The sequence below is a fragment of the Gymnogyps californianus genome, chromosome 3 (assembly GCF_018139145.2).
Source record: "Gymnogyps californianus isolate 813 chromosome 3, ASM1813914v2, whole genome shotgun sequence".
NCBI lineage: Eukaryota > Metazoa > Chordata > Aves > Accipitriformes > Cathartidae > Gymnogyps > Gymnogyps californianus.
Window position 1 is genome coordinate 110,591,658 of NC_059473.1, and position 18,979 is coordinate 110,610,636.

General features: G+C 35.4%; 1 protein-coding gene across 3 annotated transcripts in view; it reads right to left on the bottom strand.

Annotated features, from left to right (window-relative positions):
- The window catches only part of KIDINS220 (kinase D interacting substrate 220), a 79,600-nt gene that overhangs the window by 35,405 nt on the left and 25,216 nt on the right, over nucleotides 1–18,979 (bottom strand). For all 3 annotated transcript variants that reach the window (XM_050893621.1, XM_050893620.1, XM_050893619.1), the window contains exons 12-22: nucleotides 18,176–18,353; nucleotides 17,499–17,663; nucleotides 15,895–16,074; nucleotides 15,357–15,522; nucleotides 14,269–14,420; nucleotides 11,755–12,044; nucleotides 10,187–10,327; nucleotides 9,297–9,540; nucleotides 9,039–9,127; nucleotides 7,897–8,041; nucleotides 3,825–3,987 (exon numbers count right to left, since the gene is read on the bottom strand). In XM_050893621.1, the coding sequence (XP_050749578.1) occupies nucleotides 3,825–3,987; nucleotides 7,897–8,041; nucleotides 9,039–9,127; nucleotides 9,297–9,540; nucleotides 10,187–10,327; nucleotides 11,755–12,044; nucleotides 14,269–14,420; nucleotides 15,357–15,522; nucleotides 15,895–16,074; nucleotides 17,499–17,663; nucleotides 18,176–18,353 (1,913 nt within the window). The remainder of the gene's footprint in view (nucleotides 1–3,824; nucleotides 3,988–7,896; nucleotides 8,042–9,038; nucleotides 9,128–9,296; nucleotides 9,541–10,186; nucleotides 10,328–11,754; nucleotides 12,045–14,268; nucleotides 14,421–15,356; nucleotides 15,523–15,894; nucleotides 16,075–17,498; nucleotides 17,664–18,175; nucleotides 18,354–18,979) is intronic.

An 18,979-nucleotide genomic window follows, 5' to 3' on the forward strand; every position in this document is an offset into this window, starting at 1 on the left:
AGCACAGAGATATAGGTATATTTATGTCGTAACCAAATTGAGATATCCATTTTTTTCCAGAGTACTCCACCTACTGAAAGCAGAGCTCCACTAGCTTCAGATATAGCTCTGAACACTGAGCACTTACTAATATCAGCTTACAGCCTTGTATCAGTATCAGTACAACCATAAGCCATATATCACCTCCCAACAGAGGCACAAATACTGTCCAAGTGAAATATATGATAGAGGTGACTAGACCAGCATCACACAAACTCTGACGAACAGTTCTAGAGCAACTTTCAGTTATCTTAGTTTAGTTTTCCTATTGCATTCTTTTCAACTATAACAGACAGCACTGAGATGTGACAGAAAATGGTCCTCTCCTTTACTACATAACCTGTCTATACAGTTTGCAAAATTAAATTCTGGACATTACAAGACAGGAATCTTATGGGGGCAAAATAGTATATGATCATATAAATCATATCTTTATAATGCATATATACAGGGGAATTAACTGCAGACTATTTTTATTCTTTCATCTCTTAATGCTTGACTACTTGATTCTTTTCATTTTACTATGCTTTTTGGATGTTGTGAAAGTATTGCTTATTCTTTGAAATACTGAAAAACAAAGCATCTAGTGAAAAAGATCACTACCATTAAATATGAATACAGAGTATGCTAAGACAAGCAAGCAAACAAGCTGTCAGAGCTACGCCGGACAGACAGTCATTCTGCTAGTGCCACCTGCCGGCACAGCACCACCACGCACACCGGTACCACGTTCCACCCTTGCACTGACTCACACTTCCTACAGTATCAGCAGTATTGATAGTAAAGAGCTGGTTATAATCTGCCTCCAAAGATACAGCAGTAAAACAACATAGGTTTTATTACCACTTGTCATACCCTCAGTGCACACACAAATTATCTACTGTAACTCTTCAGCTGAAGGTACCCGTAACAGGTCAATCCATTGCGTTAACCCTCTGCCCTGCACAGTCAGCAGCTAAGAGGAAGGCAATGGAGAGTTTTCACTGCAAGGGAATCCTGGTGATTCACAAGCTTTTTAACACATGGTATTTTAAAAGTTGGAAAAGTAACTATAATATCAAAGCATTCTCCTTATATAAAGAATGTGATCGAATGTGAAACTCCTACACTTAACACAAATCTACAAGATTCCTTTCATCCAAGGGAGATGTCCAAGCACACCCCTCTCCCCGACACACTTAGAGTTCAGAAATGCAGCAAGATCAAATAAAAATTTGCACTGTCACAATAAAAAGTAGTTTGACACAAACTATTCAATACCAGGAAAACTATATTCTTGCTTCTGTTCTAAAGTACCAAAATACTAAAAAAAAAAAAAAAAAAAAAAAAGTCCTTGCAGAAGAAAAGGCAGGGAAGAAGTAACACAAACTCAGTACAGGAACAGAAGCTATAGAAGTATCAAAATCTGGTATCTATTCACGAGACTCCAAATGGGAAAGCTGCTCTATAAACTAGAAAAACCTTAGAAAACAGAAACTGAAGTTTTAAAAGAGGAACTAAAGTAAATACTCTACTTTGAACTGATAAACAGATATTCAAGCCAAGTGACTTCAAACAGTTGTAGATAAAAAAGAATAACAATGACACAGAAAGGATTATTTTGGATAAAACAGAATTTTTAGAACGTTAGATAATCCCAGAGAAGAGTTCACAGACCTTTTCATATTCAGCATACGGTAAAGATGATCACCCAAATTACCAGACAGATGAGATCTCAGCTCTGTCACTACATCAGTAGAGTTATATATTTAGTTCCTCACACAGGTTCAACAGAAGCAGCTGAGAGACATCAACTCTCTTCCTGAGTATGCGGCAACGTTATTATTATGAACTTTTTTTTAATGGTTAAGTAGTCAAAAGAAACTCAGTCTTGTAGCTTTATCATTTTCATATCAAATAATCCTGTTGGTATTTCTTGCTAAAGAGAGAATCCTGAATGTTGGTCCTCTTTTCCTTTTCCTTGTTTTCCTGGTATTGCACATAGAATACCAACAGCTTTACTTAAAAGAAGATCATCACCTTCCCTTTTCCAATATATGGTACAGGGTTCTTCACTGTTTCTTCACATTACAGAGCCTAGTTTTATACACTATAAATTTATTTATACATTTATAACTATCAGTTATGAATTGGCACTCTACTCAAGTGGCTAAATTACTTCCAAACACAACCTGCATAGCAAGAGGCACAACAGCATAGCAGGAATCACGAATCTCCTCCACACCTGAACTAATAAACCCTGACACACTCTAGTTGGCAGTGAATATCAACAGCTCAAGTGTCTGTACTAACAACAAATAATCCAGAACCCAAATAAGTCATTCACATTCAATTGTGACTGTCCTTTCCTTCTCCTCACATTGGTTTACTACAGATTTAACATTAGTTTATACTGGCATTACTAGCACCCATTTGTGACAACAAATCGGGTCTCTAATACCTCCTTTGGTTTATCAGAAAACATAAACACTGTTATGTCTTGAAGATAGCTTTGGACCTCGATCACTCCAAAGCGATTTATTACTGTCGATGCTAATAATCAAAAGGCTGTAGTGAGTTTGTTGGATAAACACTGAAAATATAAAATTGTGAAACATGCCATACGGCAAACCTAACAGATAGCTAACATGCCAAAGGCAAAATCTAAACAAATCTAACATGCCAAAGGCAAATCTAAATACAGAGAAGTTAGAAATATCTACAGCAAGGGTACTGGAAAGCATGACAGAAGAGGGAATCCCTGATGATTCTGAATAGGTTCTCTGTGTTCAGATCTTAACCTCACTTCCACTTTCCTTTCCTAATACAACTCACTCCAGTCATCTTTCCCAATCAATCCTAATTCCATTCTCAACACTTCAACCATTTCCAGCCCATCCCAGACCCTCATCCAGTTCATCTTCTTCCATTCCTAGACTCTTAGTACAGGGCACCTTCCCAGAATTTTCTGTGCAAGTTCATTCTGCTCTCCATTCTTTCCCTGGACCCTGCAAAGTCTCTAGATTTTCTGGTAACTTGTTCAATCAATCCCAGCCTTCCCTCTTTACCTCAGCTGTTTTTTCCATCTGATCTCAGTTATTTCTCACCCAAGTCAAACCCTTCCTTCCTCTCACTGACTTTCATTCTCAGATTCTGCTTTTTTCCCTATAGGCCCTTCCATTCCTCCCACTGTCTTCAGGTCACTTGTCACAATCCACAAGTCCTTTCTTACAAGCAGCCAGGTTCTGGGGAGGCATGTTCACTGGCAACACAGGGACCATTTGCTCTCAGTTGCAATACCTAGACAGCTCTGTTGGACAGCAACTTGCATCAGCAATGGAGAAAGTCATGCTTCACTTCATATTCTGTAACTGCAGCACAAGGCACTGCCACAGCCTCAGGCACACTTGCCAAGCACCAAACCTTCAGAGATCTTTACCAGTAAAGGCAGTTTTTGCAGAGCTTAGCTCAGATTTCTAACTAGGGGAAAAAAAAAAAAACTTCTAGCTTGGCCAAGGTAGAGACGAAAATTTTATCAAGAGACAGAAGCACAGGTAGCTATCTGTGAAAGAATTCCAGTATAATTCTCTTTGTTTTTAATACAAAGCACACATTCATACGTGGTGCATTAAACAGCAATGAAAGTCATTTAAAAGTTTCCAAAATTTAACAGAAGAGACTAAGATTGTGGGAATTTTAGATTACAACTTGGTAGCTATTTGAAAGCCATGTTACTCTAATACTCATTAATAATGATCGCTATTTTAATCATTGAAAGTGTATACCATTACCAAAACAACACCTACCTCTCATAGATGGTTTTTAAAGTCAGCTGATCCGGAACACCTTCAGTCTCTTCAAGATGCAGTATGAGCCACGATGTTCTATACGGCCACTGCTCTGTGAGATTGATCCAACTAGCCAGTCTATCCCAATTGAATGTGATTTGATTAGCTCTCAATAAACGACCTAATGTAACAGGGAAGGAGGAAAGAAACACAGGGGATTTTTTCCTCTTTTGAAAGATACCTTTTTTCCCCTCAAAGTAACAGCTATGTAAGTCCTTTAACCTGATCTGTGAACTTTCTGGTATTATCATTTTAGCTCAGTAAGTTCAAAATCATCTCAAGTCGCATCTAGAAATATCATTTGACAACCTAATAAAAATTCTTGCAAATACTAGTCGGAACATAAGACTCTCCAAAACCATCAACTTCAGCTCCAGGTTAAGCACTAATTACTATCATCCTGTTACAGGTGAATCTTAAGTTACTTTTAAGCATACAACTCCCATCTTCAATAGCCAATAAAGTAAAATTCAAAGCTATAAACAAAAGACTGTTTTAAGTTAATAAGGCAAAGCATGAATTACAAATAAAGTTAATTTTAAAAAACAGAAAAAGTTAATGTTACAGTTTATGCATTTAAGTTTTAGCAAATTCTCTAGAATTGCATTATTAATATCAGTCACAATGTATAACTTACAGCCTGAAGGCTCTGCTCATGAAACTGTTCATGAAATCATCATATATAACCACAGATTATAGTACACTAAAAGTGTTCTTGCAGAGGTTTTGTTTGTTTGTTTGTTTTTACAACTAACAGTTTGTGATTTTGTTATACTTTCACATCTGCACTATAATTTGCCAAAACCAGACATTTCATACTACAAATTGTAATGACAATGCTAAGAGACTGCACATTTATTTAAAAGATTAGCTCAGAATTTTAGGTCTGTTGTCACATATGAATGATCACTGAAAAAGGGAAAAAGCAGGGGAAAATGGGGAAAATGACACTGTAACACTCTTCTACTAATTATACTAGCATTAAGTTAACGGAACAGAAAATAAGCCATGGGTTATTTTACTTAATTTAGAACAGCATTTACATTTAATTCTTCATAACCTGAGTGAAGGTAAATTAGGACAATCCAAACTATGCAAGCACTGGGAATGGAACTGCAGAGACAGCCAACCCCTCTGTGTTACCCAGGTTGGTTCAACAGAGCTGAACCTCAGTTCAGAGACATACAACTGTGTCCTTGTATCATACTTCCTACTGAGATGATCACCTCAGCACCGTACCAGACCTGAACCAGTTCCACCTACTTGTGACAAGCTGGAAATAAGTACTCCCAAATGCAATGTTAAGTTGGGCAGTGGATGCAGCATCAATACTGCTGTAAGCAGGTTTCTGTAACCAAATGGATCCGCAGGAATCAGTTCAGTTTTGGCCTGTATTATTACTCTGTGCATCTATTAGTAAAGCAAACACGCTAAGTGAGACCCGAGATGGATGCAGCAGGTTGCTTAGCTCCAGCTATGTGCTGTGCAATAGAGACAGGCTGATTTCTGAACTGCACCCAGTGTAGGCAATATGGCTACAATCACCCAACGCAGAATGCCAAATCTGTTGAACTCATCCTTGATATGCCTGCAGGCAACCGTGACATTTCTGTATCTGTGAAAGTTTTCTTCCTAAAATTCTCTCTCTCAAATGATCCAGCCCTCATTAGAAAATTAAGAAGAGTTTTTACTTAAGTATTAAATGTTATCGTAGAAAGACATAGGTCGTATTTCTAGAAATTACAAAGGTCATTTAACACAATCTTTTATTGCTAGTATTATTGGTAGAATCATACTGTAGTCTTCCTATGAATCAAATTTTATTAGGCTTACTGAAATGAGAAGTTTTAGAGATTCTATTTTCATTAACATAACCAAGAGCTTGTGATAATTTGATTAATGTTGAAATAACTAAAAAACAAGAGCAGAACTCTTTTCCTTCAGAACACAGTAACACTCACTTTGTTCTCCATTTGTACAGTGTAGTACTACTCATCATTTACTGAGATCCTTTATCATAAAACCAGGAACTCAGATTAAAAGAGTTGAAGTGGCATAAAAACAAGTAATCCATTTTATTCAGGGGAAAAGTTCTACAGCACAGGAGCTGTAGAGAATAGGATTAATGCCATCTTCCAAGATCCTCCTTAAAGTGTAATGTAGGAAGCTGTAACTAGGATCGATTTGTTAGTGAAGAGCTCAAAGGTGCACCGCTTCTTCTTAAAGACATCACTGATATCTAATGGGTCAACAGGAAAGCTACAATTGCATGCAAAACTAGATATAAAGAAAAGAAACAAAACAAAAGCAGAAATATCTGTATAGTAAACGCAACGGTTTTTCAACTAGCTATTTCAAATTTTAAAAGCACTATTTGTCCTTTCCTAAACTCAGTCGTAGGTAGAACAACTGTTTACTGTCTCTTCAATCACTATGCTACTCATTATTTTGTGAGCCAATAACCTTGCTTACCAGTGGCAAGAAGTTCTCCTGAATTAACCTTCCTGTTTGCATCCTATGTTATCTAATGAACCTAACTTAATATACTAAATATGCAGGCTAAATAGTACTAAAATATTTTTAAGTATTAAGGACAATACATTTGACATATCTGTGAATCCCTTATATTTTCCAGTTAGTCCCAGAAACTGTTAGTATTATTTGTTTCGCAGAATCACGGAATGGGTGAGGTTGGAAGGGACCTCTGGAGGTCATCTGGTCCAACCCCCCCGCTCAAGCAGGGCCACCTAGAGCCAGCTGCCAAGGACTGTGTCCAGATGGCTTCTGAATATCTCCAAGGATGGAGGCTCCATAACTTCCCTGAGCAACCTGTTTCAGTGCTTAGTCACCCTCATAGTCAAAAAGTGTTTCACTAGCACCTGGTGAATAATGGCAGTTTTCTACAAGGGTCCACATCCGAATTATAAACATTCAGAATAGAAAGCCTGGAACAGAGAAAACATTAAATTCGATCCTTTTGAAAAGGCTGGTATTGGCTTTCACATCAACACAAAAATGAGTTAAGGATACTGAAACTAAGCTCAAGCTTTTGACAGGGTATTTTTTTCTGGTTAAAGATCAAGCCAATTCTGAGTAAAGGTCCAAGTTGCCCAGAAGCCTCATACTGTACAATAGCAAATACATATGTAAAAGCTTCAGAACCTGGGGAAAAATAATATTCTCTTTTGTTATTCCAGTCCCTGGTGATTTGTGGTTCATTGCTTGCTTTCTATTAGCACTTGAAGAATTTTACTTTTCAGGTATTTAATTGTTTCTGAATCCATGTAAGCTTCCCACATCCTTATGATACTGTTGTAGAGTTATGCACTTAACCATATACGGTGTGAAAAGTAACTCAATTCGTTTGTTCTGAACCAGTTAGCTGTAAGGCTATTCAGTGCCTTTTAGTGTCTGTAACAGAAAAGACAGTAAATAATGATTCCCCATTCACTTCCTACATGAAACATGTATTAGACTTCCATAAGTCCTCTTCCAGTTTCCAGTTTTTAAACCTCAAAGATACCACTGTCTTGATTGTGTTTTGCTGAAGGAAAACAGGTCATAAAATGCTTTCATCAGCCCCAGACAACCATTTAGGGAAAAAGGACCCCAAATATCCATAGCAAAAATGTGAAGGATACATACCTGGTTTTGTCTTGCAGTTTACCTTTTAAGATACCAGCACTACCAGCTTTGTTCTCATTAGAGTATTATGAAATTAAAAAATGTATTTTATTATCCCACTTCAAAACTAAAAAATATAAAACTTTCTAAAAATGTAGAGTAGAATCATTTGCCTCCCAACTGAAGTCAATGAAACAACAAACAAATATATTTAATTTTTTTTAATTCTACATAGAATAGTATATAATCTTTGCTTGCACTCTAGAAGAGTTTGGTTCAGAAGGACTTTCAAAATCAACACATGGACTGACTTGCTAAATTTAGTTTACACACTAAAAGGTCTGAGTGTAACTACAAGCAAGCAAAACACAATACTGTTTATTGTACACAAACATGCCACACTTACCTGTCACTGAAACAATATTTAGCAATCTTCTCATGGTCTGAGGACTGATATCACTGAACCAATCCTCTGTAACCAACAGCTTGGTCAAATCAAAAGACATTTGGCGGGTAATGGTACGTTGCATCTGGCGTCTTCGGTAAGTATCCTGATAATGAGACAAAAAAGCAAGGAATACTGATTAGTAGCAAAAACTTTTATGCGTTTGAAACACTTCAGTTTTACTTGATTATAAAGTTATAACCTTTGTGAATATGTGTCTGTGAGGTTGACATGAAATACCATAAAAATATTTACCAGACTTTAATTCTGATATAGCTCTGTAACAGTTGAACATGATTTCCACGTAAGCCAAGAACTGGTAAGAGTTACACATTTTACTTCCATGCCAATTCTGAGAGGGCAAAATAGTGACACAGTGAGATATTTTGTAAAAAGGTTACTAATTTCAGCATTGCCATCATGGTTTCCTGCTGTCTCTACAAAAAGTTAATGCCATCCATTTACTAATTACATTTTAAAATTGAAGTGAACATCAGGTTCCTCTGCTACAAAACTCCTCAAGTCTCTACCTATGGCAGCTCAAAAACCTCAGAATCCTCAGACTCTGTGTTGCTTTTCACTACTTCCTAGTTACCTTTTATTCAATCACTTTCTGATTTGATGTAAAGATGGGAAAACAGAACAGAAAGCAGGAAAGAAAGCGTGATGGACATGTTGCAGTAAAAGCCCAGTACTACAATATTCTAAATTCCTTGATTTGCTCAATTACTGCCTGTTGTTGCAACATCCTGTGATCAAGTGATACCGGTCTTACACACAAAAAACCAAAATATACATACATCCATAGATCATAGCTACTACCAGTATGCTGTATCATCTCAGCATTCACAGAGAGCTGAATTTACGTATTTGTGGAAAAGAACACTTTGGTGAGCAAGCAAACTTCTTCCTCTTTGATAGAGCATCAGTCTACTGATTTAAGAATGTACTTTTCCTACACGGATCATTTATATTAATTTTATAAGAATGGTTTGATAAGTCTCCCATGTTGAAATCATTAAAAATGTGAAAGAAAAAAGAAAAGAATAGAAAAGAAAAAAGGTATTACCAGTATCTCCATTTAGTCTAAAAATCTTTCTCACCCGCCTATTGAGAGCAGTTTTGCTACCAAGCTTGGTCATGTCTCCAAGACTGTTCTGAGAAACTCTCCTGTCAACCTCTTCATGCAATCCTGTGGAAAGGAAAACAAAAGGCAGGCATTTTCTCCATTCATATACATTTAACTGATCTACAAAATAACACTAATGATCTGCCAATTATTTAAACAGTTTGTTCCAAACCCCAGATTTTTGGAACATTGGTTTTGTAACTTTCGTATCATCCTCCTGCCATAACCTTACCTGCATTATCTGTATAAGGAATATCCCCATTGGTTGTCGAAGCTACCATCAGTTTTTTTGCATTACTAAGCCCTCGGCTATTCAGAAAAACAGGCAAATGGACTATGTTTCGCATGTAATCATGTCCATTTATGTTTGAATCACGTAGAACACTGTTGAGATTCTGGTTAATAGCCTTTATAATAATGTGTGGGTCACTTGCAAAAATAGCAATAAATGGGCCTTTTGAAAACAAGACTCGCACCTGTAAAAAAGCAGACAGTACACGTTAATAATAATTAATAATTAATAGTAACTGTGGATCATTTGAACATCTGACTCAACATTTTATATTCCTTCTGTTCGAGTCATAAACTTGAGAGGACAAGAGATGTATAGAGATGTCAGTTTCTTCAATATGAGATATCTAATGTTAGGAACTTATCTACTATTAGAAATAAGCATACTTGACAAATTAGCAGTAGTAGTTACAGTGGAAGTCATCACCAAGAAGGTATCATGCAGTAATGTCCTAGCCATCCCAAATATTTAGCATTTAAGTACTTTTCATCTGAAGTACTTCAAAAGTAAATATGAAAAACTCTCCAAACATTGTAAGTTTGTTTCAACAGGACATTAATTTTCAATAATTTACATCTCATTATTTCAAAACTTTTCAGAACTATTAACATGTACAGTGCTACTGGGATTTAATTTTCAACTTTTAAAGCCCATCCCTCTTTGTATTAGTTATGCCAATGTACACAAACGTTAAAAGACTACAACACAGACTCTGTATACATGCCATCTTTCTACAGAAAATACACAGTAACTGTATGTATCTGAGCTCATCTATGGAAGAGATCATCCAGATGATCCAGAGATCATCTTTATAAAATGATCCAACTCACAGTATCAAGCATCTGTAAAACTTTGTCCTGTTCACAAGCATCCAATCCATCAATAATTACAACAAGCCTTGTCTGGTTCTGAGTGAAGCTGTCAATAGTTTTTGCCATTTTGGCCATCAGTTCCACTTCACATTTCAAAACCTATAAAAACGAAAAGCAAAGAAGCAAAAGACATCTTTATAATACTTAAAACTCACAAAAATGCATGTAATTCCTTTTGCAGATTGCTACTTGTCCCAAAAATACTTCAATAAGATTACAAAAATAAACACTTATAAATACCCAGTGAAAGTCCTAAAATGTCACTTCCAAAATTTTAATTTCCTATTTGCACAAAAATGTACAGCAGAACCGCATATTCCACTTCAATGTAACAAACTATCCTTATTTAAATGCCATTACAATGTTATTTAAAAAGAAAGTAATATTTATGCACTGTAAATCAGTATTTCAAGAGTAAACAAAAAAGTATTTGTAGCTTCAGCTAATCCTCAAAAATTGCTTTGCATAAAATGTATACTAAAATTTTCTATCTGTCTTCCAGTCAAGCAAATTATGCTATTACTCTAATGCTCAGTCATTCCTGTTCGGGATATGTAATTTGAAGATTTTTTAAGTTTTTCGACATTAAGTTACACATTTAACAACTACCCTTAATATAGAAACAAAGGTGGAATTCACCTGCCTAATTTCAGCAACTAACAGGTAGACATTAAAATCTGATCTATTGACCACTAGATTCATCTTGAATGTGCACATTAAGATGACATAAGTCGTATGAATAACTCTCTGGAAATACCCACTTCTCTCCCCTGATTGCAAAGGGTGAACCTAACTCCTGAATGGTTGAAGTTATGCCAGATAAACACCACTCAAAAAACAATTGTCAAGAAACACAGCAGCAATACACAGACAAGGTCTTCTGTGCTACAAAAATATTTGCACAACATATTGTCATACAATGTATTCGCTGTAATCTACAGAGGTAACCATCACGATGCTGAAGTTTATTTTCAAATAGGAGCATACAGAATATTCAATGACAGCCTGATGGGTACATTTTTTATCAGTTTAGATACAACCGAGCAAAACAATAGTACTTTCTATCATTTTTCATGAAATATGTGAACTGTTTTGGAACGTTCTTTCAGTGCTATCATTTCTTTCTTAGTAAAGAGGTTGTGCAGACAGCCAAAGTTAGGTTTGGGTTTTCATCTTTACAATATTTTGAAAGTTATTCTTTCTAATCTTATGATCTAAAGTAAGCTTTTACTAAATACTGATCATTTAGAACAATTGTTTTCCTAGTACTTTCCTTCCAGCAAAAATAAAATTAGCAACTGAAAACTTAATCCAAATTTAACATTCCTGGTTGAGCAGACAGATCTCGTACACTAAGCATAATCACCAGTGGAACAGAAGTGTTCCCTTCAGTAAAAACTCACCAAGGCTCATTCTAATGTTGCAAGACTTGGCCTGATTAAATAAATGGCGCTCCATCTTAAGAAGGCTACAGGTCTGGGGTTTTGTTTCAATTCTTTTAATGGTCAATTCATACAAATGCTTACCTTCATGAACCCCTCGCTTTTCAACTTGTGAAGCTTGGAGGCAGCATTGTGAAGACGTTTTCTTTGAGAATTCAAAACTGAATCCATCACTTGCCACCATGTGCGACAATTCAAGATAAAGGCCAAACCAACAACACAGGTAACCGATATAAGAATAACATTCACTGTCATGTTGGCTGGTTCTACATTAAAAATCGCCAGCAGGGCAATCGCAGAAACAACACAAGACAATATGAACAGGAAAATCACAAAGGATGGGAGACAGCAAGTTTTCTTCCATTTCTTTTTACCTAGGAAACAAGTATTTTCTGTTAAAATGAATGTAAAATGTAATTACAGGTGAGTACAAAATCCACTAACCTGCATACTTCTCATAAAACACTAACTTGCACAAAAGGTTACTGCAGTGTTATCATCCAGTCACAAACATGTGAAAAAAATCGCCTAAATCTGCCAAAATTCTTGGAAATTATGAAGCAGAGATATTCCTTTAATCTTCAGTTTATTTCCATTGTTTCAAATCAAAATTGCAAGCTACAACCTGAGACTATCCTTTCTTGCATGCTAAAACATACACAAACAAGGGAGGACTGCAGTACGTAAGGTTTGGACAGATCACAAGGGCCTCAGAAGAGAATACAGACCTCCTGACTTCAATTGGATTGATAAGGAGAGACAAAGAAACATTGCAGTTGCAGGTTAGCACAGCTGAAGCAGTGATCAAAGAAATAGCTTTTTTTCAAAGTAGCAGCCTCTGCCTTTAGGGTCCGTACACATCTAGTGGTGTACACATCTAGAAGATACAAATCTTCTGTACACATTTGTTGATAACAAAGAACAGAAGACAGCAATAATCTAATGTAAAATGATGACAGCTAAAAATCAGTATGTGAACTGGAACAGAAAAATAATATTTTAAATATGCTACATGGAAAGAATATCCAAGGTTTATACATGGCCCATGTATGATATTCTAGACCGGGGTATGAGCTGGAAAGGTCTTTCACATTACTGACATATGTGACAGACAGGATTGTGATGCAGGACAAAGCAACAGAAATGCATAATGACAGGAATGAGGGGCAAGAAGAGAAGAATAACAGCTCAGTTATAATTACATTCAGTTCTAGACATTCTGAAGTAGGGATGTAAGCTTCCTCTAGCTAGAGAGAGAGACAGAACTGGATTAGAGAGAGACTTAGGAATCATCAACAATGAAATGGCAATTGAATAGGCTTGTCTGCAAGTTTACAGACATAACAAAAATTAAAGATACAGGATACTAAAAGGAAACCTGTATGAAATTTCTATGAACATCTAGAGACAAGAAACCTATGACCCTAGACCTACAAACATCTGGAGACAAGGTGAAGATGTGCAAGATCATCAAATTGATAAAATTTAAAAAAAAAATATCAATTAGATAATTAGGAAGAGCACAGGAAGGCAACAGGGCCAAGGAATACAAGAGAAATGTAAGATTACAAATGAAAGGGAAAAGATGATTACTGCAATTAATCACAAGAAGTCAGCACTACACTGCCATTCTCAAGTCAGTTCTGGGAGAAATTACAGCATCATGAAAGCTGTTTCACTGAGGTTAAGGAAAAGAACTGCAGAATGTCTAATATGGAAACAAGGGTGAAAAATTCCACATATCACTTTCATAAAGAACATTCAGTGAATTTGAGAAAGAACAATGAAGAATAAGTTGTGTTCAGCACATAGCATGGTTTTTTCCACCCTCTGCAAGACAGGAGAGTCTAAACATTTCACTTTGTGAGAGGAGACAGCATCTAACAGATTCCTCAATTTGTGGTCAAGGTCAAAATGAAATGAGAAGTAACTGACTGAAACTGAACTCAAAGTAGAAATAAGTCCTCTATGAATTGAAAGTTACCCTCAAGAACTCCCTTTCTTCACAATATCATACTCTGTTCTACATATTTTTTTCTGAAATCTACAGATGGGACAGCAGAAAAAAGTTTGTTCCATTTGGATCAAGTAGGAATATTTCATCCCATCTAAGCAGCACGGATCGCAGCAATTTATGGCTTTGGACCAACATGTTCTATACATTTATTATTTCCAAGAATAAGTAGTGGTCACTCATAAAACCTCTGAATTAAAATCTAATAAACTAAACAGAAACTTCTCTTAGCAATACACAAAAGTATACTTTTCCCTTTATCTGACTCAGACACATTGACTTAATTGCTATGGAAAAATACCACAATGCATGTAAAAGGATGTTATATAAATATACATTTCCATTGACACTTCTGAAAACTATACTTCACAGAAGATGTCCCTTTATGATATTAATAAAATCAAGATGAGCAAAGAAAACAGGGCATTTTTCTGTCCAAAACAATACAAAGAGTTTCCCCTTCTGTATGAATTTCTGCATGACTACAACAGTTTCTAAAAAGAGCTTATAATGTGAAAAACAGAACCCCTGATAACAGTGCATTGAAATGGAATAATCGGAAATGTCATTCAGGTAATAAAAACCTTGTGTATCTTCTGTCTTGAAAACTCGAAATAGCCTTGTTGCTAAGAAACCAAATTCCCTTTCACATGCATCAGAAAGGGTAGCAATCATCTCAGCCAATGAAGTTTCTCCACCTACACTGGACAGTCTATTGTAGTCCGTAAACAAGAATCTGAAAGAGAAAAAACATGTATTTTGTATACTTTTGAAAGCTTTAAATATCTTCTGGCAACCAAAACAAAAATCTTCCAGCATCTCTGCAGCTAAAAGTTTTTTCAAGTGGCATAAAATGTAAAATACTTAATTATTTTTTAAACTCTACATGGAATTTAAGTATTTATTTCTTTATTTCTTCTCCTGTTACCAACCTCTTCTTTGCCCCACTTCCTACTCTAAAACTTGATTTCTTAAAAAGATAAAAATGATCACATCACTAGCAGCACCTCAGACAGCAGTAAAAACGTAAAAATATCTTTATGATGCCAAAACATAATATTGACAAGTATTTTTAAAATTGCATTCTGAGCTATTTTCAAATATTTATGGAGGATTAAAAAAAAATACAGAAGAACAAGATCACATAAAAGCACCATGAGGTTAAAATACAAGTCTCTAAACAATAGGAGTAAACAAAATTATAACACACATGGCATAAATTTTCTTGATTTCAGGTAAACTAGAAGCTTTGAGCAGTCTGATGCTCTACTTACAGGAAAAAGGGAAAGGGGGGGGAAAGGGGAAAGGGGAAAGACCTTAACAGAAGTAATCAGTGAAACAAGCATTAAACGTAATACGCAGTAAGCTATACCAGAAAACCAAATTCTTATTTTGTCTGTTACAAATTTTTATTAGTATGATAGTCAAAACCCCTAATACTAAAAAGCAGTAACTTTCACTGACTTTGGCACAGAGTTTTTCTTGAAAACACTACTATCTTTTCCACACTGAAAAATATAACTACATAATCTTCTAGGGCTACTGTTTTTCAAACAAGAATCTCAACAGCTTTTCATAGGAAGATAAATATGCACATTAATAAGCACAGTTTGACAAGTATCAGAGTGAACCTGAATTATTCATTCAAGAGTAAATAAATGAAATAACTAACCTGACAGGTAAAGCTTTAGTGGTTTGCTCTGGTAATTCTGGTGGGTTCACAAACATGAGTTTAAGAAGCAACTCTAAATATCCAATATGTCTTGCCAACCTTGCACTTAACACCCAGGCCCAGTTCCAGCTCTCACCCTCTCTTCGGCCACCAAAGTAAATTACAGCTAAAATATTAAAAATTTAAAAAGATGTTACGGCTATATTTTAGTCAACAATAACAACTGAAAGAATCATGAAGTTTGAACAGATAAGGCATGGAGTTGTGTAAAAGGAGTTGAATGAATTTTGAACAGTTATGGCTAAAAATGGGAATGGTAAGAGTAACGTAATGAAGTCAATATATAAAATTCTTCTTTAATTTCAAGAATGCCCTCTCACAAATCACATGCAAAATACAAGGAAAGGCTCCAAAGGGGTCCTATTTTCTACAAAAACATTTAGTACTTTTTCTGAATCACAAAGCATGTCTACAAAACAATACTGAATTCCAAAAATAGATAAAAACTTTCACAAACTGCATATCAAATAAGACTTACTAAAGAAAATGTAGAGAACTGCTAATAAACTGAGTGACACCGCTATTCCAAGCTTTGCATCCACTGTGAAAGCAAGCAATAAACCCAAACCTCCACACAGCAAAAGTGTGAGGAATACAATAAGCCAGGAGAACTGAAACAGAGGTTCAATCTGCTGTCCTGCAAAAGTCTTCATTTCATCTAAAACAAAAAGACAAAGACCAGGTAACATGTGAAATCATTCTAGAACGGAAAGCAAAAAACGTATTATAATGATCGTCTTTGAAAAGAAACACTTTTTCACTAGACTGTGTAACTCTTCCCTATTAGTGATCCAAAAAAAAAAAAAAAAAGACAATGATGCTTGAATTCTTCTTCATACATTAGTGCAAAACCTTAAGTTTTCATCCATGCAATGAATGAAACCATTTAAATACATATTTGCACCGTTTGCTGCAGATTTTCTACTTTTAAAGGCATATTAAAAGCCATGCCATTTCCTACCCTCCTTCAAAAGTTCAAAACATATTTTATGACACCAAGAAAAATAAATCCACCATATCTGTCAAAAAAAACCCAACCCCCAAAACCTCCATCATTGAAATCTGGACCACGTTCTTCAAATAGTCAGATACAACAGTGCAATGTAAAGGCTTCAGTATTTATTTCTGTTTGTTGATTCATATTTACTAAAACAGGAATTCCTGAAGAAACTTATTTAGGATCTATTGAATAAGAAACATTAAATACACAATCCAGAATAAAAAGATGAATGAGGAACAGGAAGAAAATACTGAAAAAGCATTTTAAATATGTAAGAACTCATCAACAATAAACATCACAGTCAAAAATGCGTATCGCTTTTTGTTTATGACATGGTGTATGAGATGAACAAAATTAACGCAGAGACCCCATTTTGACTAATATAGAAGCTTTTAAAAACATAGAAATCACAGAAAGTAAGAAACATCAAGACTGGTAAAAGTATTTTGAATTATACTGAAACATCTCAGAAAAACATCCTTTGTTAGTAAGAGCTAAAACTGTAAATAAGATGCCTATTTCCACTGTGAAAAATATTGACTCTCTTCATATACTGCATTTGCCTTCCTCTGTCATTTCAGAAAGTTCAAAAAGCTCAAAGTAAATAAAGGGAAAGGGGAAGAAAACTAGACGCAGAGAAAATACACTACAGAGAAAAAATATTAATAGCCTGGAATTTGTTCTTAAACTTAAAAAAAAAAAAATTAAGATGACACATAGGAGGTACAATAAATAAATACTGCAGCAAAAGAGGTCTGAACCTGATTTGACACACAAACACCCCCAGCAAGGCATATTTCAGCAGCCATACTTTCAGCAGTACCTAAAGGGTAGATTCACTGCTGCAGGAAACCCACAGGATAATAGACAGCAACACTTAAAGACTGTCTTGACACTGTATAAATGAACAAAGCAACCTATGGATGAACTGACCACACTAAAATTCAAATCCTTTCATTACAGAAACAGAGACCGGATACAACATTACATGGACCAACGGCTGTCACAAAAACTAGTAACTCCCATGGGATGCTTTTCATAGATAGATTTGAACCTACAGAAGAGGCTAAATCAACTTTTACCTTCCAGTTTCTTGAGCAGGAAAGATTTTCCACTTCCCCACTGTGCATATAAGCCTACACAGATAGGTGGCTGCATGGTTGGTTCACTCAGAATATCAGCTAAAGCACTGCTGTACAGATCGTAACCCAGCATGTCACCATCAGATTCTGTGGGAGACAAGTGTCCTGCAATACAAATAGTATGTTACAGAACTTTGCTTTAAGAAATCTCTTCAATATGACAATTTTCATATATAAAATCATGACAGGTTCGCCTATATTTGTATATATACTTCTCCCCTGTAATAGCCATTATTATTGGTACGTTCTTGTTCAAAGGAATTTGTTATACAACTATCAAAACCATTAGAGCTTACCACAAAAGACTCAAACAAAATCCTAAATCAGAGTAACTCAAAGAAAATAATTCCTACACGAGCAAGATCTAAGTAAAAACAAAACGATCAACAGAAGTTGCCCAGCATCCAATGTCAAACGTAAAAAATAAAACCTACGTTTGACCTTTGTTAGGCTTTTAGAATGGTGAATTTTTTTGCCAGCTGATTTTTTTAAAGCGCTCCCATTAGTTGTAACATTAAAAAAACCTAAACGGCTACCACTTTTCAATACAGAATTGAATAAACTGGATTCTCAATATACAAGTGATTAAAAAAAAAAAATTAAATACTTATACTCACTGGCTCCAAATATCTGTGTTAAAATACTCTTCTGGTGGCTACAGTCAATATTGTAAGGTGTTTCTCCTGTTTTATTGGGTCTATAAAGCAATCTACCATCTTTTGGATTTCTTAAGAGTAATTCAGCAAGTTTACGGCTTCTTCCACGAATGGCAATATGAAGTGGAGTATCTCCTTTCTGCAATTAAGTGAAAAACTAGTAATATCTAACATGAATTCCTAAGATTATAAACAGACTATATGTTCCACATCGTTTCAGATGCATTATTTACTTGAAATACACCTTAAGGTATTCTCAACAGCATTAACGCCTTACAGCAAGCATTTTTTCCCCTCGAAAAAGCATTACAAAAGTTTCAGAAAAGATACGTGAAAAGGCAGTTCTTATAACGCTAAATCTAAGGCACTACCTTCTTTCTTAAACGTTTATAGTAATATCTTAAGGTTCATGAAAACTGTGGTCTCTATTTAGAACCAAGTGTCTACTAGCAAATTCAGAAACTTGTTTGGAACAAGAGATACTGCTTGTTAGAATTATTTCAATGTTGGCTCAGACTTCTCCAAAAAGCTTTCTGGTAACAGTTTCCTTATTACATCAAATCAACGTTATGACTTATTTGCCCTAAATATAATACTAAGAGGTTAAAAAAGTATCAAATAAATGTTCCTGTATTTAAAAGGTTTACAGTCAAAGTAGGTAATGCATAAGAGGACAGCAACAAACTGTTGTATTTGTCCTTGGCATTGCATAGTTTAATGTCTATTCATCAAAAACAAACATTGGTGACAAATAACAACCATTCT